This window comes from Cebus imitator, unplaced genomic scaffold, assembly GCF_001604975.1.
Source record: "Cebus imitator isolate Cc_AM_T3 unplaced genomic scaffold, Cebus_imitator-1.0 Scaffold12, whole genome shotgun sequence".
NCBI lineage: Eukaryota > Metazoa > Chordata > Mammalia > Primates > Cebidae > Cebus > Cebus imitator.
The window spans coordinates 5,370,254-5,394,960 of NW_016107327.1; the positions used below are offsets into that span (position 1 = coordinate 5,370,254).

The 24,707-nt window shown below is 35.3% G+C and overlaps 1 protein-coding gene and 1 non-coding gene across 5 annotated transcripts in view; one reads left to right on the forward strand and one right to left on the reverse strand.

Annotated features, from left to right (window-relative positions):
- The window catches only part of TAF4B (TATA-box binding protein associated factor 4b), a 157,989-nt gene that overhangs the window by 10,433 nt on the left and 122,849 nt on the right, over positions 1-24,707 (reverse strand). For 3 of the 4 annotated variants that reach the window (XM_017498249.2, XM_037727905.1, XM_017498228.2), the window contains 2 exons: positions 16,920-17,024; positions 11,166-11,186 (listed from right to left, as the gene is read on the reverse strand). In XM_017498249.2, coding sequence (XP_017353738.1) covers positions 11,166-11,186; positions 16,920-17,024 — 126 coding nt within the window. The remainder of the gene's footprint in view (positions 1-11,165; positions 11,187-16,919; positions 17,025-24,707) is intronic. The other variant, XM_017498239.2, reaches the window with a different exon arrangement.
- On the forward strand, positions 13,170-13,275 carry LOC119467153. Its single transcript, XR_005195689.1, has one exon. It is a non-coding gene; the product is annotated as a U6 spliceosomal RNA (small nuclear RNA).

Below are 24,707 nucleotides of genomic sequence, written 5' to 3' on the forward strand. Positions count from 1 at the left end.
AAAAAAAAAAAGGGCCACAGTGGCTCACGCCTGTAACTCTACCACTTTGGGAGGCCAAGGCAGGTGGGTCACTTGATCCCAGGAGTTCAAGACCAGCCTGGGCAACATAGGCAGGTGGATCACTTGATCCCAGGAGTTCAAGACCAGCCTGGGCAACATAGGCAGGCAGATCACTTGATCCCAGGAGTTCAAGACTAGCCTGGGCAACATGGTAGAACCCCATCTCTACTAAAAATACAAAAATTAGCCAGGCGTGGTGGTGTGTGCCTGCGGTCCCAGTTATTACAGAGGTTGAGGTGGGAGGATTGCTTGAACCTAGGAGATCAAGGCTGTAATGAGCAATGATTGTGCCACTGCACTCCAGCCTGGGCGACAGAGCAAGACTCTTTCTCAAAAAATAAGTAAGCATACAAATAAAACTATTAAAGCAAACAGACGATATAGTATAGAATACTAAAATACTGGCTGATTAGCTCAAAAGATGGTGGAAAGGAGAAAAAATGGGAAAATGAATATTAAAAATGAATAGCAAGATGATAGACTTAAATCCAGTCAAAACAGTATTTACATTAAATATTGAACCAAATACTCCAAATGAATTTTCATTCTGTGTAAAAAAAAAAAAAAAATCAAAACTCAATCATACATTATTCATAAACGACCTGGTTTAAATAAAGACACAGATAAGGTGGAAGTAAACCAAAGGAGAAACATAAACCATGTAAATACTAAGGATAAGAAAGTTGACATGGCGGTAACAGTATCAAGCAAAGGACTAAAATGAAACTTTTAAAAAACAAAGAAGACTTCAAGACAAGGAATATTACTAGAAATGAAGAGCAATTCCCAATGACAAAAGAAGGCAATTCACGAGAAAGACAGTCAGTATTCACCAAGATAAACCATGCAGGGCCAAGTCTTAGTAAATTTAAAAGGACTGAAATCAGACTATATTCTCCGACCACAATGAAAACACCAAACATTTGGAAATTAAACAACACACTTCTAAATAATCTGTAGGTCAAAAAAGATATCAAGAGGGAAATTAAGAAGTATTTTCAAAGTTGATAATAAAAATACAACATATCTAAGTTTGTAGGGGTGAGGCTAAAGTACAAAGCTAATGGAATTGTATAGCTTTAAATGTAGAAAAGAAAGGTGTAAGGTCAATTACTCAGGCTTCCACCTTAAGATGCTAGAAAAATAACTCAATATAAACAGAAGAAAGGAAAATAACATAAATAAGAGGAGTGAAAATCAATACAATAGAAAAAATGACAAATCTTTTGAAAAAAATTAAAGCTGTCAGTATTAAGAAAGGATTAGTAGCATTTGTAAATCCTTATTTAGACTGATCCAGAAAAGGGGAAAAAATACAAATTATCAATATCAGAAATGAAAGAAAGGATACAGTCGCTACAGACATTAAAAGGAGAAATGGTTAATCATTTCATGTAAACAATTCCAGGAACTTAGATGAACGTGAACATTATTTGAAAAACACAATTTTTAAAAGTTAATACCAAAAGAAAGAAAATCCAATATTGAGTTTTCCCAACCTAGAAAATTCCTGGTCCAGACAGCTTCATTGATAAATTCTATCAAACATTTAAAGAGACAGTAACTCTATTTCTACACAAACTTTTTCAAACAAAAATGGCAGGAAGAAGATATACTTCCTAGCACATTTTATGAACACACTTCAAAGCAAGCTAACAAGGACATTACAACAAAAGAAAATTACAGATCAATATTATTCATGAACATAGATGCAAAAATCCTCAACAGACTAAATGAATAGCAAACTAAATCTAGTAACATGTAAAATCAATTGTAAATTATGACCAAGTGGGATTTATTCCAGTATTAAAAGGTTAAAATTGTCCGGGCATGTTGGCTCAGGCCTATAATCTTTGGGAGGCCGAGGTGAGTGGATCACCTGAGGTCAGGAATTCAAGACCAGCCTGGCCAACATGGTGAAACCCCACCTCTACTAAAAACACAAAAATTAGCTGGGTGTGGCGGTGCCGCCTGTAATCCCAGCTACTTGAGAGGCTGAGGCATGAGAATTGCTTGAACTGGGGAGGTGGAGGTTGCAAGGAGCCGAGATCAAAACAGTGCACCCCAGCCTAGGTGACAAGTGAGACTCCATCTCAAAAACATAAAGTTAAAACTGAAATATCAATGTAAGAGAATAAATTAAAAGAATTAAAGAAAAAATGAAGAGAATTTAATTTAAAACTAAAAGAAAACTCATATGAAAATTAAATAATCAAATAAATTTGGATAAGCCTCAACAATATTCAATACCCACTATGATAAAAGCTTTCAGTCAGCTCGGAAGAAAAGAAATTTCCTCTATGAAAAATCTACAGCTAATATCAAATTAAGAGTGAAATACTGAATGTTTTCCCTGTAAGATCAGGAATAAGGCATGGATGTCTGCTCTCACCACTTCTATTAAACATAGTAATGGGGACGTTAGCCAGTGCTCTACGGCAAGAAAAGAAAAGAAAAACCATAAAGATTGGAAAGGAAGAAACACTCTTATTTATAGACAGCATGATTTGCTTAGTAAATCCTAAGAAATTTATACCAAAAAAAATCTCAAACAATTAAATGAATTTAGTAGAATGGAGGATACAAGATCTATGTCAAAATCAATTTTACTTTGATATGCTAGCAACAAATAATTGGAAAGTATGTAATTTTAAAATACTATTTTCAATAGCATTAAAAATTATACCTATATATAAATGGATAAAAGATGTCAAAGACTTGTGCATAAAAAACTAAAACATTGCAGATAAAGATGACAGAAGTAAATGAAACCTCAATATTGTTAAGATGTAAATTCTCTGCAAATTGATCTACAGATTCAATGCCATCCTAATAAAGAATACCTTGACATTTATGTAAGAATGACAAGATGATTCTAAAATTCATATGAAGATACAAAGACCTTGAAAAAGGACAAACCTGGAGCACTCACACTATCTGATTTCTGAATTGCTACAGTAATCAAGAGAGATTATAGTATGGCATAAATAGAGAAAAATTAACAGAATAGAGTATGTGTATAGATATGTCCACATATATAGTTAATTGATTTTCAACATAGCTCTAAGGTGATGCAATGGGGAAAGCCTTTTTTAATAAATGGGGTAGAGTAACAGGACACCTGTATGTGAAAAAATAAACTTTCAACCCCCACTTCACACCAGACACAAATATTAAATCAAGATAGATCAAAGACCTATAAAATAAAAGTTAAAGCTATAAAGCTTCTAGGAAAGCACAGGATAAATCTTAGTAACATGGGGCATACAAAGATTTTTTTAGGATACAGCAAGTACTAATCATAAAAGAAAACAATGATAAATTGGACTTCATCAAAATTAAAACCTTCTGCTCCTCCAAAGGCGCCACTATGAAAATAAAAGTATATTGCTAAAGGGAGTGTGAAATGTGAACAGCTCAAAAACAGTTTAGAGTCTCTTAAGAATAAATATATACCTGTCCTATGATCCAACAGTAGTATTCCTAACCCCATACTCCTAAGTATTTGATAAATACTTAAGTATTTATCAAAGAGGAATGAAAACATGGGCCACAAAATGACTTTTACAAGGATGAAACTACATGGATAAAGCAGCTTTATCCATACTAGCCAAATATTGAGAAGAGCCATAAACAAATTATGGAGTATCTATACAATAGAAGATGACTCAGCACTAAAAAAGAATGTGCTACTGATATGTATAATGTGAAAAAATCTCAAAAACATTATGAGTGAAATAATTCAGAAACGAATAAATTATTGTATGGTTTCGATTCTACAAAGTTCTGAAACAGGCAAGATTAAGCTATGGTAACAGAAATTAGATCAGTAATTGCAGAGGGGGTTGGAGGTGATAAAAGGCATGATAGAACTTTCTGGGGGTCATAGAAATGTTTTATATCTTGATGTGGGGTAGTGGTTACAATTAAAACCAATACATTGTATTGTATATAAATTATACCTGGAGCTGAAAAGCAAATGCAAAGTTAATATGAATTTTTAACTTAAAGTTGAGATTTCAAAGTCAACCCTTCCTGAAGACTTCCCCAAAAGGAAAATGGTTACTCTTTCCTATGATCTGGTGTACTTTGGTATAGACGTATGAGAAGTTTGTCAGGCTGGAATTCTACATCCACAAACATTATGAAGCTACAGCGAAACTAGACAAAGAAAGGTTTACTCCAATACTTATATGAAAAGATGTTTATAAATTAAAAGTTACCTGGAAGATACTGTAAAATCCTAGAGTATGGTAATTCAATATTATAAATATTACTGAAATGTATCAGTGTTTCTCAATGGAGATGTTATTAGAATTCTGGGTAGCTAAATAAAGTGGATTTGTCCCCTCACACTATGCAATGTTTAGTATTGCTGGCCTCAAGCCACCAAATGCCAGTAGCACACAACTCACCCCACCCTTCACTGAATCACTGTGTCAAAACACAACAGTTGAGAACAGTCTATAAGCTAATGGTCAAAAGCACATGTAAGCAGCATAAAAAAAAAATCTAATTACCAGGCTTAATCTACCTTACGATTTTATTTCCAAAGCTAATAATTTCATTAACAATTACCTTTACTTACTTAACCTCCAAGGATGAATGTATATGCTTTTATTTGCTATATGTAGTACTAATTTGGAAGGATGAAGAATAACTGATTTGGATGACATCCCTAATTGGGGAAGCCAGATACAACCATTGAAAGCACTGTCAACAGCAACAAACTATAACACACCAGAAATAGCATTAGCATACTACTAAGAGGAGTAATAACTCCGGAAGATGGCCTGTCATGAACAGACCCTGTGAATGGCCCATTTACGTATAATACTGGGTTACAACAAAGCAACAAAACACTAGGGTATTCCCATGGTATTCTTTGTGCCAGAAGAGTAGTAGCAAACAACTAAATCTCCTTGAATAACATATTCAAAGCTAAAGCAAGCAGATAATTAATCTACTTTATGGTTTTAATATCCAAACTTGCCTTTCATGTTGCAATCAAAACATAACATAACCATTTAATGACAAGATTTGCTAGGCTTCTAGCATCTACTCATACATGCAAAGTTAAGAAGGGACACTGAGGGGAAGAACAAAGAATAAAAAAGGATACAAGACCACATACACGTCTAGTGCTAAGAAGTAAAAGATGAATTAAACTGGCACATGATCCTAGAAGAAGTAAGAGATTGAATTAATAATCAATAAAGTTTTCCCAAAGAAAAGCACAGGATCCAGATGGCTTCACTATTGAAATCTATCAAACATTTAAAGAAGAATTAACACCAATACTTCATAAACTCTTCAAAAAATAGGAGAGGAGGGAACACTTTCTAATTCATTCTCCAAAATGGTATTACCCTGATACCAAGATGAGATAAAGACATCATGAAAACCCTACTAACTACAGACCAATATTCCTTATGAATATGGATGCAAAAATCCTCAATGAAATACCAGCAAACAGAAACTAACAGTGTATAAAAAGTACTATACACCAATAACTAAGTGGGATTTATCCCAGGAATACAAGGTGGGTTCAATACATAAAAACCAATCAATAAAATATACCTTCTTTAGATAGAGTAAAGGAGAAAAAAAAANAAAAAAAAAAAAAAAAAACGCACAATCATCTCACAAGAGGCAGAAAAAGCATCTGACAAAACCTAACATTCTTTCATGATAAAAAGATTAAACAAACCAGAAATATAGAAAGGAAACCTCCATAACCTTAAAAAAGAAGCATCTATGAGAAACCCACAGCTAACATCATACTTAATGGTGAAAGACTGAACTCTTTTCCCCTAAATTCTGAAATAAAAAAGGATATCTGCCCCACCATTTCTATACAACTTATGCTGGAGGTTCTAGCCAGGACAATTAGGCAAGAAAATGAAATGAGAAGGCATCTGGAAATGAAAGAAATACAACTATCACTATTTGCAGATGACATGATCTTGTATATAGAAAATCCCAAGAAACTCACAAAAAACTATTAGAAATAATAAACGAGTACAGCAAGGCTGCAGGATAAAAAAAATCAATGTACAAAACTACATAGTAGTTCTATACACTGACAATGCACAATCCAAAAATAAAATTAAAAAGCCAATGCTATGTACAACAGCATCAAAAAGAATAAAATACTTAGGAAAAACTTAGCTAGTGGTACAAGGCTTGTACATTGAAAACTATAAACATTGTTTAAAGAAACAGGAATTATCAATGAAAAGACTAATATTGCTGAGTTGGCAATACTATCCAAATTTGTCTATATATATTCAATGCAATTTCTGTCAAAATACCAGCTACCTTGTTTTGGTTGAAATTAACAAGCTGATCCTAAAATACACATGAAAATGTAAAGAACCCATAATAGTCAAAATGATCTTGAAAATAGCCATGTTGGAAGACTCGCACTTCCCAATTTAAAAACTTACTACAAAGCCATAGTAATCAAGAAGACAGTGTGTTGCTGGCATAAAGACAGATATATAGATTGATGAAATAGAATTGAGAGCCTAGAAATAATTCTATATATCTATTATCAACTGAGTTTTGACAAGGCTATTGGTATCATGCAACAGGGAAAGAATGTTTTCAAAAATTGATGCTGGACAACTGGATAGCTACATGCAAAAGAATGAATTTGGGCCCCTACCTCACACAATATACAAAAATTAACTCAAAATGGATCAAAGATGTAAATGTAAGACCTAAAACTATAAAACTCCTAGATGAAAACATAGGTATAAATCATTGTGACACTGGGTTAAGTAATGGTTTTTTGGATATGACAACTAACACAAGCAACTGAAGAAAAAACAGATAAATTGAACTTATTTCTAGAAAGTCGATGTACAAATGCTCTACAAGCACACGAAAAGTTGCTCAACATCATTAGTCTTCAGGAAAATGCAAAGCAAAACCACAATGAGATACTACTCTACACACATAAGAATGGCTGTAATAAAATTTTTAAAAAGACAATAACAAATGTTGGCAAGGATGTGGGGAAAGTGGAACCCTTGTACATTGTGGATGGGAAAGTTAAATCATGAAGCTGCTATGGAAAGTAGTTTGGCAGTTCCCCAAAACATCAAACATAGTCACCATATGACCCAGACATTCTACTCTTAGGGAAATACTCAAGAGAAATGAAAATATATTACCATCTAAGAAGTTGTATATGAATGTACACAGCAGCATTACTCATAATAGCCAAAAGTATAAACAATCAAATGTCCATCAACTGATGAATGGATAAACAAAATGCATATTCCTACAATGGAATGTTATTCAATCAAAAACAAGAATGAAGTACTGATAAATGCTACAGCATAGGCAGGCCATGAAAACATTATGATAAGTGAAAGAAGCCAGACACAAAAGGCCACATGTTATATGATTCTATTTATATGAATGCCTAGAATAGGTGAATCCTTACAGACAAAAAAGTAGATTAGTGGTTGTCAGGAACTGAGAGGGTGACTGCTAATGGCTAAGGAAACAAGCTATTTCTTTGTAGGGTAATGAAAATGTTCTGGGATTAAATAGTGGGGACAACTACACAGTCTTCTGAATATACTAAAAAGAGCTGGATTGTGCTCTTTACCAAAGTGAATTTATTGCACATAAATTATATCTCAATGAAAAAAAAAAGTTGGCATACCATTGATAAGCCAAAACAAGTTCAAATAAACACTTCAAAATCAACCTATGTTTACTCTCCTACTCAATATTCCATGGAATTCTTGAGAAAAATGCATACATAAATATGAGCTAAATAGGGTAAACTAAATGCCATTATAAGGTATACCTAAGGCAGATTCATTGTTTTTCATGTAAACTTGTTATTGTGGGTAACATTAATTGAAAACCTGAACATCCAACTGGGACAAATTTCACAGAAAAATTAACTGTCATTTAAACTATGGAAAGTTTATAGAGTTACCAACCACTTTTCCCATAAACATTGGTTTGTTGTTAATTAGCACTGATCTATCACTTTGGAAAATGCTCTAAGATCTGACTGATACTTATTATAGGTAATCTTATGTAACAGGCAATTCGTGCTTCTCATAGTCACTGAAGCGTATACCAAACAGCTGCATAAGAGGCAGAAAGAAACAGGTACCACATTATGGAATAATAACAATATAACTGGTCATGCGAGAACACTACAACTTAAGGAGAGTAATAGTAATCTAAATGACAGAAGAAGCAGACAGAGAGTGTTTCAAAAACTGCTTCCTGGGAGCCTGAAAACACATAGAAATTGTCTTAAAGCCGGACAGCCTTTAAAAAAAAAACTTTCGGCCAGGCGCGGTGGCTCAAGCCTGTAATCCCAGCACTTTGGGAGGCCGAGGCGGGTGGATCACGAGGTCAAGAGATCGAGACCATCCTGGTCAACATGGTGAAACCCCGTCTCTACTAAAAATACAAAAAATTAGCTGGGCATGGTGGCACGTGCCTGTAGTCCCAGCTGCTTGGGAGGCTGAGGCAGGAGAATTGCCTGAACCCGGGAGGCGGAGGTTGCGGTGAGCCGAGATCGCGCCATTGCACTCCAGCCTGGGTAACAAGAGTGAAGCTCTGTCTCAAAAAAAATAAATAAATAAAAATAAAAAAACTTTCTCAGCATAAGTTCATGATTAGGCTAACTATAATTAAAGTGATTTAAAGAAAAAAAATACCATGTAAAGCCTCAAATGTTATATATAAAACATCAACACACAATTTGCCCTGGGAAGAACAGTGACTAGAATACTTAATGAGACACTAAAAATACCTGAGGAAAAAATATGGGAATCTTAAAGGTTCAGAGATGGCTCTGTAAGCTTAATACTTTGCTAATAATAGACTGCTAATTTTCAGTTTAACCACAAGTATCTATCACGGCCACCATGCTAATAAGGTGCATTATGGGCTCCTTGTACATCCCTCATCATGCTTTGTGTTAAGGCAGAAAAAGCCATAGCAGCATAGATCCAGCACTGTTATGATAAAGAAAGCTAACTTTTTGGACTGCTAAATTCCAAGCAAGCTGAGACCTAGCCATTGTACTTGGTACCACTGGGTGAACAGAGGGAGGAATGAATGAATGAATAATACAAAAGCCATCTCAACAAGTATATTACAACTCCTAAATAAAGGATGGAAAGAAGATTAACAATTCAATTCAAAAGACTGAGAGATGACAAAAGCCGTCAAGGATTACTTTTTAAAATCACAATATCCAGTATTGATGAGATACTAATAAACACTTTCATAAAACACTGGTAGGAATGTAAACTGGTTAGCTTTGAGAGGAAAGCAACTGGCAATAAATTTTCTTTAGATAACCTTTAATTTCTTTTTATATTTTCTACAATATACATATATTCATTTTGATGAATACAAACATTTTAAATTTAGAAATTCACATTAAAAAGGAAGGCAGGAGCTAAAAGAAATCACCAGTGTGAGGAGTCAAAAGGTAAGAGTGACAATAACAGGAAAGGGACCTGGGAAGAGCAGACAGTGAAAAGCCCACTGAAAATAAAACAGTAAGACAAAGTGGGAGGACAGATTCCACACACTAAATGTTAAGAGAAGAGGGTAAGCTTTGGAGCTCCTTATTAGGGCAATAAGGCGGAGCAAGGGTCATGAAAAGGGGGACAATCCCCATTTCAGATTAAATGAGGTGCATGTTGCCTTTAAAATCCAAACGTGTTCTCTTTGTGAAGGAAGAGGGGCTGACACAAATTGTCTTACCAGAGATTTGGCCATAAGTAATTGTTAACCTAGTTAAACAGTTCATGTTCAGCTGTAACTCTGCATCTGGTGCTAGGTCTGGCCCAGGGTTCAGAGAGGCCAAAAGAGAAGAGAAGCTAAGGAGCCCTGCTGCTGGGCAATGCCTATGCCAGCCCATGCCAGCAATGCCTGTGAGCAGCAAATAGCATCTGCTGTCCTCACCCTGATCTTCTGAGCATAAGAATATGGCTGCAGTTTCACATTTACCTTTCAAAGTCAAAATGCTTCATGGCCCATGCTAACAATGCAAAAGAAAAAAGAAATCTGGGAAACAGTTCCAGCTTAGCTAGTTTGACACTATACAAGTCCAGCACACCATCTTTGTCTTAAAAACAAAGTAACTTTTTTGGAGCAGTCCTGAGTTTTAACTTCTAACTCTTCTACCATTGCTTATTTCTTTCATTACACCTTACATTTCCAAAGCAGTATTTCGTTTTCCCCAACTGCTTTTCTTTCAAATAGCCTTCTAGTCTAGTGTAATGGTTGTAATATATTCCATTTCCTTTCTTTTCCCTTTTTTCAGTTTCCTTCTGCTTCATGCCTTGTTTTTCTTCCATATTCTCCCTTTTATCTTTGACATAAAGGCTTTTCTTTAAATATCTGGTGATCCTTGCCAATCTGTTATTTAAAAGCAATGCATCTGACTATCAGTATTTCAGGCTTCCTCTCTCTTCTCTTAAGCTAGTTATTTTTCTCAGAAAGAATGCCTCTAGTCACTAGTTTGAATCAACTTTCAAATTCTACTAAATACCCTTACTGCCATTTTTCTCCTTTCTTTTTTATTCTTGTTAATATATGTTTTCAGTCTCTCTCATTTCTGCGGGACTTGCAAAGAAAGGATAAGCCGATAATATGCAATTTAACATATTTCACATTAAGACAGCCAACAAAGAGAAAACTTTTAAATCTTTGGAAAATTTTAAAGACACAATTAAAATTCAGATTTATATTTAGGCCATTCATGAACAGTGAGACAGATTTGTTCATGAAGTGAGAACAAAACAGAATATAAAGAAAAAAAAAACTTATAAAGAGCCACTTTGTCTAAAGTAACAGCATGCTCTAAATTCTACTGAATCTATATCATATTTACAAAAAGTGTTAGATGACAATAAATCTGTTTAAACATCTAATAAGTCAGCTATAACAAATAAATAAGAAACACTTGAGAAAACTGTGGTCCCTTGTAGCCTGGTGGAAGAATATGGAGGTAAAGAGTGACTGCTACCTGTGCCCCTTAAGGAAATGCAAGTTAAAGCTGGGCCTTTCATGTGAATAGACTTTTAGTTAAATTACGTATGCACCTTTTCAGAGTGAAGAATCACCTGTAACAGCAACCAGAAACAATTATCTTTGAGAAATACTGTATGTCCCCTAAAAGATTTTAAGCCTTTGAGTCTTCCAAAATAATTTCAGGCTTAATATTTCAATTATAATCTAACCCCATCCTCAAATGATAAAAACTAGCAAATATGGTAAAGAAAATGACACCTACTTAAGATCATTTAAATATCCATAAGAATTCAACCTGGTTCTCTATTTGAAAATGTACACATTTCTAAGTTATGAAAAAATTATTGCTAAATGATTTTAATACTTAAACGTTTTAAAATCTAAGTATTTCTCATATAGGGTATTTTAAAGGTTGCTCAACACTTCATCATGTTTCCATGTAAAAACAGAACTTCAACCTTTGAAAAGGGCACACAGGATTGGTAGAGATGCAATAAATAAAAATTGCAGTGACAAACATTTTTAAATGATTGATCCTATCTGTTGGTAGCAAGAAAATGGGGAAATAGGCACTCATTAGCAGTGGAAACTTTTAGAATGCTTTTGTTAAGCATTATGAGTATCTATTAAATTTTGTGCATATCCTAAAACCTAGAAGTTCCACTTCTATAAATCAATCCTGTAAAATAAATGATGACATGAAGATACAGGATGCATTATTTATAACAGACATTTAAGAATATTTCCATTTGTTTACAAGTAGATATGTACCAGTATGGGAAAATGTCTATTATGGTTAATTTTATGTGCGAACTTGACTGGGCTAAGGGTTACCCAGATAGCTGGTAAAACATTGTTTTTGTGTGTTTTGAGAAGAGATTAGTATTTGAATCAGTAGACTGAATAAAGAAGAACCACCTTTACCAATGTAAGGATGCATGATCCAATCAGTTGCGGGCATGGATAGAACAAAAAGGTAAAGAAAGGGCAAATTCACTCTCTCTTCTAGAGCTCGTACACGCATCTTCTGCCTTCAGACATCAGAGTTCCAGGTTCTCATTCCAACATTTACACCAGTGGCCCACTTCCAATTAATTCCCCACCCCTATTCTCAGGTCTTCAGCCTTGGACTGAGAGTTAAACCACACCACTGGCTCACCTGTTTCTCAGAACTTCACATTCAGACTGAATTGTATCACCAACTTTCCTGGTTCTCCAGGTTGCAGACAGCATAGTGTGAGACTTTCCAGCTTCCATAATCATGTGAGTCAATTCCCATCTTTAATAGCCCTGTACATACATGTATATATGTATGTCCTACTGGTATGCACTTCTGAAGAATCCTATTAATGTCCAAGTCACATTGTCCGACAAGTTATAGAGTACTGCTTTTAAGATGATCCCATTATAGTAGTTAAAAGCACACAATTTCTTTGGACATGTACCTGGGTTCTTCTACTTACTAATTATAGAACTTTGAGTAAGCAACGAATCCTCTCTATACCACAATTTTTCCATTTGAGGAAAACAATAGTATGATCTTACAGAGGAATTGTGAGGACTAATGAAGATAATACATGCTAATTGCTTGATAAAGGTAAACTATAATTATTACATATATATTTTAAAAGCACATATATATAATTATTGTATTAGGTTGAACTATCTGAAACTGCCAATACTTAACAATTGTTCACCTAAAAATATTACAAGTTCATATGGTTTAACCTAATATATGCATGGAAATTTTCAGAAAGAATATACAAGGAAAAGCTATTTTAAATATTCTTCTTTTCTTACATGGGAAAAATACTCTTATATACCATTTGGACATTTTAAATGTGAACATAGTTAAACATCCCCTCCTCTCAAATAAAAAGGTATCTACACGGCTTGCTTTAAGCAAGCATGGCAGACACAGGAGAGCCTATGGATTAATAAAAGGGAAGGGAATAAAATTAACCCTTCCCTTCCCACTAAGTCAATAATCATTTGTTGACTGAGCAATCTACCTCTTTTTATTACTCTACTAGGGAGTTTCCACTTCATTTTAGAGAAACTTAAAGAATGCTGGCATGCTTACTCTGGCAGCGCATATACTAAAACTGGAAGGATACAGAGAAGATTAGCATGGCCCCTGTGCAAGATAACAAGCAAATTCATGAAGCATTCCATATTTTTATATATATTTCATAAAATGCTGTCATTGGAAAACATGTTAGAGATTATACACGGAGGTAAATTCAAGCTGGTTTAAATGCTGTCAGGAAGTTATTTCTCAAATGTAATCTAAATATTACAATTCAAAGAGATCTGGTTTTAATAATTCTATAACTCTCTCTTTATAAAATGAGTGTAAATAAAGAAGTCAAGAAATAAAAATAACAGGCCAGGCATGGTGGCTCACACCTGTAATCCCAGTACCTTGGGAGGCTGAGGCAGTGGGTCACCTGAGTTCAGGAATTCGAGACCAGCCTGGGTAACATGGTGAAACTCAGTCTCTACTGAAGATAAAAAAAAATTAGTCAGGTGACATGGCATGTGCCTGTGGTCCCAGCTACTCAAGAGGCTGAGGTGGGAGGATAGCTTGAGTCTGGGAAGTAGAGGTTGCAGTGAGCTGAGATCGCACCACTGCCCTCCAGCCTGGGTGACAGAGTAAGACCCCATCTCAAAACAAAAAACAAAACCAAAAACATTCTATCAGCTGCAGTCAAAGACATGTGTACAGCACTGAGTTTGAGAAGACCACAAGTCTGTTGCTTTTGAAGCTCTATCTTACTACGTAGTGAAATGATTCATAGAAAGTTCAATTAGAGAACACTGGTTCAGAGCGTACAGAAACAGACCCAAATATGAGAATTTGTATTTTTGATATACAATTGTGTGTACTAAAGGTAGCATTTCCAATCAGCAGGGAAAGAATTACTGAGTAAACAGTGTTGGGACAATTAGCCTAAGGGAGAATGAGAGAGGACTGAGGGAGTAAAGCTAAATCCATACATCAACTCTTACCCAAGTTCACTATGAATCAAAGATTTATATTTAAAAAATGAAATGATAAAAGTAGTAACACATAATTCTAATTAAGAAACGGCTTTCTAAATAGACTACAAACCCAAAAGACAAAAATAAAATGGAAAGACTGAGGCTTTTTTTTAAGGAAAAATAAAAACTTATAGATGAATAAAGCCCAAACTGAAAGAAAACAGTGCCAGGGCAAACGGGTTGATCTATTTCCTTCATGGACTGAAAAATATTAACTCCATGGGGAAAAGAAAAATTGAAAATGGCTATTCATACATGAAAAGTCACTCAACTTACTCATAACTTAAACACTCTATTAAAAATTGCTTTTTCAGCCAGCCATAATATGCCAAGACAGTTCCCAGTATTAATGGGAGTGTGCTGAGACAGGCACACTAATGAATATAAAAACTGATACAACTTAGAGGATAATTTTTAAATAGTTAATAAAAATCATGAGCAACAAATAATATTTATGTATTAAATAATACTGAGTGTGGGAATGACTTTAGGAATGACTTTAAAATAATCTGAGAGATGAAAATTTTAAGAAAGTTGATGCAAATATAAATGAAACAAGATTAAGCATATATTGACGGTCCTGTCTGGGCGACATGGCTCACACCTGCAATCCTAGCACTTTGGGAAGCCAAGGTGGGTGAACTGCTTGAGCTCAGGAGTTCCAGACCAACCTAAGTAACATGGGAAAACCCTCTCTCTACAAAGAAAAAAAAAAAAAATTAGCCAGGCATGGTGGTGTGTGCCTGTAGCTCAGCTACTTGAGTGGATGAGAGGTGGCAGGATTGCTTGAGCCCAGGAAGTCAAGGCTGCAGTGAACCAAGATTGTGCCATTCCAGCCTGGATAACAGAGCAAGACCTGTCTCTATATAAAAAGATAAATAAGTAAATAAAATTAAATTGATGGTCGCAATAGCAGGGTGGTGCTATATATAACAGTATAAGCACAGATAAGAAATACCCGAAGAATAAGTTGAACAGTAAGTTAGAGAGAGATTGATCCAGCTATAGTCAACCATTTCAGATATAAAGAAAATTACTTTAAAATAAAGTAAGTTTTTGTACATTATATAGGACACAGTTCTACTACGATACACAATTTACGAAGCCCTTTCTTAATGTTCACAACCTTTGGAGAGTTCATTATACTGTTCTCTCTACCTTTGTATATGTTTGAATTTTTTCCCATAGAGTTTTTCCTAATGTTCATACCCTTTAAATCAGGAATTCCATGTCTTCGAATTTTGCCTGTACTTACATTGTACAAGCACACAACAATGTAAGTACAAAAATGTTCTCTGAGGCAATAAAAGAAAAAACCTGGAAACAATCTAAATATCTACTGGAGGATTGGTTGAATAAATTATGGTTTACTTAAATACAGTGATGCCATACACCCTTGAAGAGTATGGAAGCAAATTATATGAGGTAGATTGTGGAAAGGGGGAAAACATCAAGGGCATAATAATAGGTATAGTTTAATCACATTTAACTAAAAACAAAACCACACATGTAGATTTGTGAATGCATGTCAGATATGTGCCCATATTCATAACAAATCCCTGGAAGGATATGTGAAAAACTTAACAGTAGTTACATCTGGTTGGGCAGGAGAGGGGGTATTTCATATATTACATTTAAAATGAAAAAGAACTAAAATTGTAAAATCTTTCATCTATTAAGGTGAGTGGCATTCATTTAGAAACTACCAATGTTCAGATCAACATTGGTGGGAAGCTTCCTTCAAAAAGATTTAAATTATATACAGAAGAATAAGATGAGCTATAGCTCTTTTATTAGTGACCTCATCTCGGAGCTTTTTTTCTTGAGATGAAGTCTTACTCTGTCGCCCAGAGTGCAATGGTACAATCTTGGCTCACTGACCCTCTGCCTCTCAGGCTCAAGTGATTCTCCTGCCTCAGCCTCCCGAGTAGCTGGAACTATAGGCATCTGCCGTTATGACCAGCTAATTTTTATATTTTTAGTACAGACGATGTTTCATCATGTTGGTCAGGCTGGTCTTGAACTCCTGACCTCAAGTATCTGCCCGCCTTGGCCTCACAAAGTGCTAGGATTACAGATGTGAGCTACCATGCCCTGCCAGAGCTCTTAGCATACCTCTGGCTCAGCCCTGATGATTGTTCCTAAAGCTAAAAGGCTAATATTATCTTAAATAATTACTCCAAAGATGTAGGACTCTTTCTTAATCCAAATAATTAAGGATATTTATTGAGTAAACATGTGCCTATTCTAAGGGGAATTCAAAAGACTAATATTACGGTCCTTGTTCAAAAAGTTTATAATCTGACAAAAGAGAAAATGTTCATATAAGGAACAATTAAAGCCATGCAAAACACATGTACTCTGAAAAAGAGAAGCTGGTATGCGAATGAATAGTCAGAGTTCATAGAAGAAATAAGAAGGCAGGTTCAGACTTAGAAGATTAGCCAGATTTAGACAGAAAAACAGGGCTGCATAAAAACACTAGAAAGAATGTACAGAAATAAAAAAATGAAATACTGGAAGACTCAGTATGACTGGAGATGGGGGAAAGAAAAAGTATGAAATAAGTAGCAAGTAGTATGAAATAAGTAGTAAGTTCAAGGTGATATACATCTTTAAAACCTGGCAAAAATTAAGATTTTATAAAATTGGCAGACAAATTTTACGAAGTGTCTGGCAGCAACAACATGCACAACAGGGTAAACTATTTTTAAGTCTTTGCTTCTTTTTGGCTTGCTTTCTTGACATTAAAAATAAGATAATGAACATTATTTCAATACCTCACTTCCAGATTCTAGTGGTCTCTTCTTCCTTGGTCCAATAGCTGCAAGAGCTGTGAGATTAGCATCTCTATGCTGTATCTGTGCAAGTTCCAATTGCTGTAACTAGAAGACGGAAGGAAAAAAAAATCAATGTTTACACACATTCATGCTCAGAGGGAAAAAGAAACTGATTGCTAAGCCTATTTCTGTATTCACCAAATAAAGTTACAATATAAAATAAACATTAGATTCCCATAACAGCCAAAGGCACATTCTCTGATTCTTTTACTCCAACAAACTCTTTAGTTCTTCACTTCTATATGGAAGAGGCAGAACTCAGGTAAAGGAGAAGTACAGAAAAGAAGAAAAAAGGCTTAATTTCTCCCCAGTATAAACACAGATAAGAAATGCCTGAAGAATAATTTGAACAGTAAGTTGGAAAGAGATTGGTCAAACTACAACCATCTCAGATTACTTTAAAACAAAGAGTTTTTGTACATTATAGCACATAGTTCTACTGTGCTATATAATTTACAAAGCACTTTCTTAACTCTCACAACCATATTGAAAGGTAATTGCTATAATGTAAGAATTACACATAATCTTCTTTTTTTAATGGAGACAGTAAGCTCTAAGAGGTTAGGACAACTTTATAAAAGGCACCATACAAGTAGTAAGTGGTAGAAACAGCATGTGGAGTAAAGTGCTCTCATTAAAAACCTCTTCAGTACATACACTTTCTCATTTGCAAATAAAAGTCTTAGATTTACTCTATAATCTTAGTAACAAAATTCTAAAGTGATTTAGTACTATTTTGTTGTACAGCTTTCATCATATTTAATCAAGAATGCCCAAATCTACAGGGCATATGTTTTCATATGTGGGCAAAACTATACAGGGGTATGCATGAAAAATGTCCTATTAGAAGGCAGAAACCGCATTATTTCATTAAGGCAACTAAGTGTCAAATCAGGTATTCTGTTAAAAAACAACCACCACCACCACCACCAAGGTGAGAAAGTCAAAACAGAACACCACTATATAAATCCCTAAGCTTTTTCAGAAGAGAGGAATAATGTTCAATTCCCATCAAAATATTATTATTAATACTACGGAAGGAAAAAAGGAAAGAACCTGGAGATGGCTGACAGTCACATATTCAAACAAGATGGAGATAATTGACTGAAAAGTAACCAATTGAGAAACCCTATGCATGTAAATATTCTTTCAAAAGAGCACTAACCAAAAAAATTTTTAACACGTTTAACAGTAGAGCAGGATGAAAACAATAAGTAGTTTGTGGTGTAATAGTCTTAAGGAGATACCAAGTACATAAATTGCACTTTAAGATTATTTTAATATTAGGGGAAAGACAATGAATAACTGAATAGGTAACTGAATCTTTAGTAAGGCAGAAAATAATTGCTATGTTCTGAATGTCTCTATCCCTCCAAACTTCTAATATTGAAATCCTAACATCCAGGGTGACTGGTATTAGGAGATGGGGCCTCTGGGAGGCAATTAAGTCATGAGAGTGAAGACTCAGTGCTCTTATAAAAAAGACTTAAAGCCGGGAGCAGTGGCTCATGCCTGTAATCCCAGAACTCTGGGAGGCCAAGGTGGGCGATTGCCTGAGATTGGGAGATCGAGACCAGCCTGACCAACATAGCGAAATCCCGTCTCTACTAAAAATACAAAATCAGCCAAGTGTGGTGGCACATGCCTGTAATCCCAGATACTTGGGAGGCCGAGACAGGAGAATCGGTTGAACCCAGGAGGCAGAGGTTGTGGTGAGCCAAGATCACGCCATTGCACTCCAGCCCGGGCAATGAGAGTGAAACTCCATCTTAAAAAATAAATAAATAAATAAAGAGACTTAAGAGAAACCCCTCGCCCCTTCCACCAGGTGGTAACATAGTGAGGAAGCAGGCTCTAACCAGACACTGAATCTGCTGGCACCTTGATCTTGGACTTCCCAGCCTCTGTAACTATGAAAAATAAAATTCTGTTGTTTATAAGCTATCCAGTCTATTTTATTATAGCAGCCCAAATGAACTAAGACAAAAATTAATCAAAGAATATGAACTAAGAACCCTTTTCCACTTGCTCCACAAATGATAGAAAGAAATCCTTTTTTAAATTGTATGTTTACTTATAAATAAATTGTTAGAAAAGTGTTTTCAGAAGTTATAAAATACCTTGTGTTGCTGCTGGCCTTTTTAATAAAATATAGTTTTAGGGTCTAATGCTGCCACAATTCAGAACTTAGGTGACAAAATAATTATTTTAGTTAATCTACCCTGCAGTACAAATCAAACAACAAACTATATTTTAAAGTCCTTCCCTGTAGAGAAATGGCATCTGCAAGATAGTCACACCAAATAAAAGGTTTTTAAACTCATCACTGTCTTCAAATTCCCCTAGTGTAGTATAACATTTTCTCCTATTCTGCAAATTATACTTTGGTTTTCTGAAGTCTCTCACACAAAATACTAGAAAAATTTTGCTAAAATCTAACAAAAATGGAAACTGACTGTAGTTTTCATTGGCCCTGTATTTATAAGAAGCTTTCTCAAAACCAATGTATCTTGGCAAGCACAAAAGAGAAAAACCAGGCACTTTTAACCACAAAAGGAGGAAGTTTTGAACATTATTGCAAATCTGGCACATATCAAGGATAAAGACTACAATAAATAACCTCAGTTCAATAAAAATAGCCACTGAGTTAGAGGCTTGCCTGTGGAAACAGAATTGCAAATTATATGATTATCTATGCAGAAAACCCCAAGTTATCTATATATTTAAAAATCCTACTAAGACTGGTTAAGTGAGTTTAGCAATATTACAAGATGCAAGTTTGACACATGCAATAAGTGACTTCTAAATACCACTAAGGTACAATTGGAAACTTGAAATTTATTTTATTTTATTTTACTTGGAGACAGTCTTTCGCCTGGAGTGCAGTGGCACGATCCCAGCTCACTGCAACCTCTGCTTCCCGGTTCAAGTGATTCCCCTGCCTCAGCCTCCCGAGTAGCTGGGACTACAGGCGCACACCACAACGCCAGGCTAATTTTTTGTATTTTAGTAGAGACGAGGTTACACCACATTGGCCAGTATGGTCTCGATCTCCTGACCTTGTGATCCGCCCAACTCGCCCTCCCAAAGTGCTGGGATTACAGGCATGATACACCACACCCAGCCAACTTAAAATTTTTATTTTTTATTTTTTTTGAGACAGAGTTTCACTCATGTTACCCAGGCTGGAGTGCAATGGCGCGATCTCGGCTCACCGCAACCTCCGCCTCCTGGGTTCAGACAATTCTCCTGCCTCAGCCTCCTGAGTAGCTGGGATTATAGGCACGCACCACCATGCCCAGCTAATGTTATGTATTTTTAGTAGAGACGGGGTTTCACCATGTTGACCAGGATGGTCTCGATCTCTTGACCTTGTGATCCACCCGCCTCGGCCTCCCAAAGTGCTGGGATTACAGGCTTGAGCCACCGCGCCCGGCCAAAATTTTTAAATGTCATTTATAATTACTCTCTCTCAAAGGAAATGCTGAGATATAAATATAACACATACAGGTATTTCTACACTATAAATTACAAAATGTCTATGAAAGAAATAAAAAATAAATACATAAATGAAGAGACATGCTGTGTCCAGGCTTGTACGACTCAACAAAGATTTCAATTCTTTCCAAATTCATCTAAAGACTTAAAACAATTCTAATAAAATTTTGTCGTGGATATGGATAAGTTGATTCTAAAGTTTATATGGAAAGAAAAACTAGAATAGCTTAAACTATTTTTATTAAGAAGGACAAAATTGGAAGAATCATACCATGCAATATTAAGACTTCCTGTAAGGTGACAGTAATCAAAATACTATAATGCTGGCAAAGAGATAGACACATAGGCTAATGCAGCAAAACAGAAAATCCAGAAGTAAGAAGCACGTAAATATGGTCAATCGAGTTTTGGCCAGGTTGGAAAGGAATGCAGTCGAGAAATGACAAAAATTCTCTCCTTGACCAAACTTCTGAGCCCTCTTCTCAACTAGGCCTGAACCTTGACCTAAAAAGACTTGCAACGAAACATTAACACAGTTTTTAACAGTTCAAGGCCACCACCCTAGGATGACACTAACCTCCTTAAAGAGCCTAACTAACTGAAAAAATTCAAGACTGCCAGAAGAATTTACTATTTGTTCCATCTAACATCTAATGATAAGGCCCCATCTTCCAGCCTCTATGGAAAGAAAGGAGCTGATTAAAGCATATTCTTACCACTTTAGTGTCTGGCATAGTCTTTTACACAAATGTTGTGGGGCTGGGCACTGCGGCTCACGCTCAAAATCCCACTATTTTGAGAGTCCAAGGTGGGCAGATCACTTGAGGTCAGGAGTTTGAGACCAGCCCGGCCAACATGGTGAAAAAACCCCAACCCTACTAAAATTACAATAAGTAGCCGGGCATGGTGGTAGATGCCTGTAATCCCAGCTACTTGGGAGGCTGAGGCAGAAGAATTGCTTGAACCCAGGAGGCAGAGGCTGCAGTCAGCCGAGATTGTGCCACTGTACTCCGGCTTGGGCGACAGAGTGAAACTCTATCTCAAACAAATAAACAAACAAACATCAAATGTTGTTGGAACAATTGTACATCCATGTGCAAAAAGTTTTTTTTAAAAAATCAGTCTGGATCCAAACCATCTTATACAAAATATTATACAAAACATCTTATACAAAAATTAACTCAAAATATAAATGTAAAACTATAAAAATGTTTTACAAAAAACATAGGAGAACATAACTTGGGGGCCAGCAAAGATTTCTTGAACATGACACTGAATTAATGTATATCTATAAAAGAAAAAACTGTCAAATTGGGCTGCATCAAAATTTAAAACTTTCGCTCTGTCGAAGACACACTTAAAAGAATGGACAAGCTATTTTATTTCCAGGTCTCCAATCTATTTGTCTTACTTGCCTGTACTGATAAGGAGCTAAACTGTAACACTGAATAATAGTGGTAAAAGCAAATATCTTTGCCTTTTTCCTAATCATTGGAAGAAAGCACTCAGTCACCACTAACAATGATATTAGGAGGGTTGTAAAAGCTATCTTTCATCAGCCTGAGGATGTCTCTTCCTTTTTAAAATTTCTTACTTTAATAGAGATGGCAATCTCACTATGTTGCCCAGGCTGGTCTTGAACTCCTGGTCTCAAGCTTTCCACCAGCCTTGGTCTCCCAAAGTGCTGGGATTACAGGCATGAGCTATCACACTCGGCCAACGAAGTATCTTCTATTCTTAGATTCCTGAGAGTTTTTAATCATTAATGGATTTTAAATTTTATTAAACATATTTCTAAATTAATTGATAGGATCACATGGTGTTTCTTTCTTAGACTATTAATATGATAGATTATACTGACTGATTTTCAAATATTATTCTTTTACATGTTCAAATATCAATACATTCTTTTTATATCAAATCTAAACTAGATTTGATTTGCTAACATTTTGTTTGGGATGTTTATGTCTATGTTCATAAGAGATATTAGGCTGTACTTTTCTCATTTTTTAACATCTTTGTGGGTTTAACTATTAGGGCAACAATGATCTCATAAAATGAACTGGAAGTATATATATATATTTTGAGAGGGAGTCTTGCTCTGTCGCCAGGCTGGAGTGCAGTGGCACAATCTCAGCTGACTGTAATCTCCGCCTCCTTGGTTCAAGCAATTCCCCTGCCTCAGCCTCTCTAGTAGCTGAGACTACAGGCACACGCTACCATGTCCAGCTAGTTTTTGTATTGTTGGTAGAGACAAGGTTTCACCATATTGGCCAAGATGGTCTCGATCTCTTGACCTCGTGATCCATCCGCCTCAGCCTCCCAAAGTGTTAGGATTACAGGCATGAGCCACTGCACCCAGTGAACTGGAAGTATTTCTATCTCTTCTATTTTCTGGAAGAGGCTGTATAGAAGTGGTATTAATTCTTCTGTAAGTGTTTGCTAGAATTTACTAAAAATCTGTGCCAATATCTCTCTTAGAGGGTTTTAATTACAAATTCAATTTGTTTAACAATTACAGAAGTAAAAAAATTAAAAAGATTACAGAATTGTTTCATCTTGGCTAAGTTTTGATAGTTTGTGCTTTTTGAGATATTGGTCATTTAATCTATCTAACTTGCCAAACTTATGCACAGTTATTCGTTATATTTGCTTTTGGGGAGAGGGGTATCACTCTGTTGTCTAAGCTGGAGTGCAGTGGTGTGATCTCATCTTACTGCAACCTTCACCTCCTGGGCTTATGGAATCCTAACTCTGGAAGATGAGGTCTGGGGGTAAGATTCCATGGGCCCAGAAGGCAGAGGTTGCAGTGAGCTGAGATCTCAACACTGCATTCCAGCCTGGGCAACAGAGCGGTATTAGTCATTTGTCTTTATTTTTTCCGTTCTTAGTCTTACTAAAGTCATCAATGTTGTTGATCACAGAACCAGCTTTTAGCAACTTTTTTCCAAAGTCATTGATTGGCACTCAAAGATACGTGTTTCCTTCTGCTTGCTTTGCATCTATATTGCTCTTCCTATTCCAGTTTCTCAAGGAAGAAGTTCAAATTATTGATTTGAAACCTTTATTCTTTTCTAATATAAGCATTTTCTCCCATCTTGTTACTTTAGCTTACCTGTATTATTAGCTGTGATTTGAGTTGCATAAAGAAATAGTTCCATTACAGATTTTTAATCCATTCTGATAGTCTCTATCTTTTAATTGGTACAGCTGAACCATTTATACTTCATGCAACAATTAATTATTAGATTTAGGTCTATCATTTTATTTTGTTTGTTCCCTGGTTTTCATTTCTATTTCCCTTTTTCTACTTAGAGTTATTTGAACTTTTTAACATTTTAATTTATCTACTATATTTTTCATTATCTCTAAATTTTTTAGATTTAGTGGTGATTCTAGGGATTACAATATACATACTTAAATTTTCAGTCCACTCAGCTTCAAAACTTTACCACTTCAAGTGGAATATTAAAAACCTTGGCCATATACATGGCTCTTTATCCTCCACATTTTGCTGTAGTTGTCTTATATATTACATGTACGTACACTGAAAATCTCTGGTGTTAATTTTTCTAATCCATGTATATGGTAAATCTCAATTTATCCTTAATGAATTTCACCAATCATCATTTTTTATGTAAGTCATGTGTATTTCATTAAACCTTTATTTGCATTTATATTTAAAACTATAGCTGATTACTAAATATTAATTTAATTTTTATGAAGTCTAACACATACTTGTACATATTTATGGGGACTTAGTGATGCTGCAATACATATACAGTGATCAGATGAGGGTAATTAATAAACCCATCATCTCGAATATTTATCATATCTTTATGTTAAGAACATTCACTAGCCTCGCTGTAGCTACTTGAAACTATAAGTTATCAACTATAGCCATTCTACAGTGCTATACAACTTATTTCTCCTATCTAGCTGTAATTTTGTACCCTTTAACAAATCTTTCCCTATCTCCCTTTCTGCCAGACCCTTTCCATCCTCTATTATTCTCTACTCTCCTTTTTACTTCTATAAGACCAACTTTGTTTTAGCTTCCACAGACCGGTGAAAACGTACAGTGTTTAACTTTCTTTTCCTGGCTTATTTTACTTAACATTTGTTATGGCTGAATAGCATTTCACTGTGTATCTATAGCACATTTTCTTTATCCATTCATCTGTTATTGAACATATATTGGCAATTATTAATATGTATAGTGCTGAATGA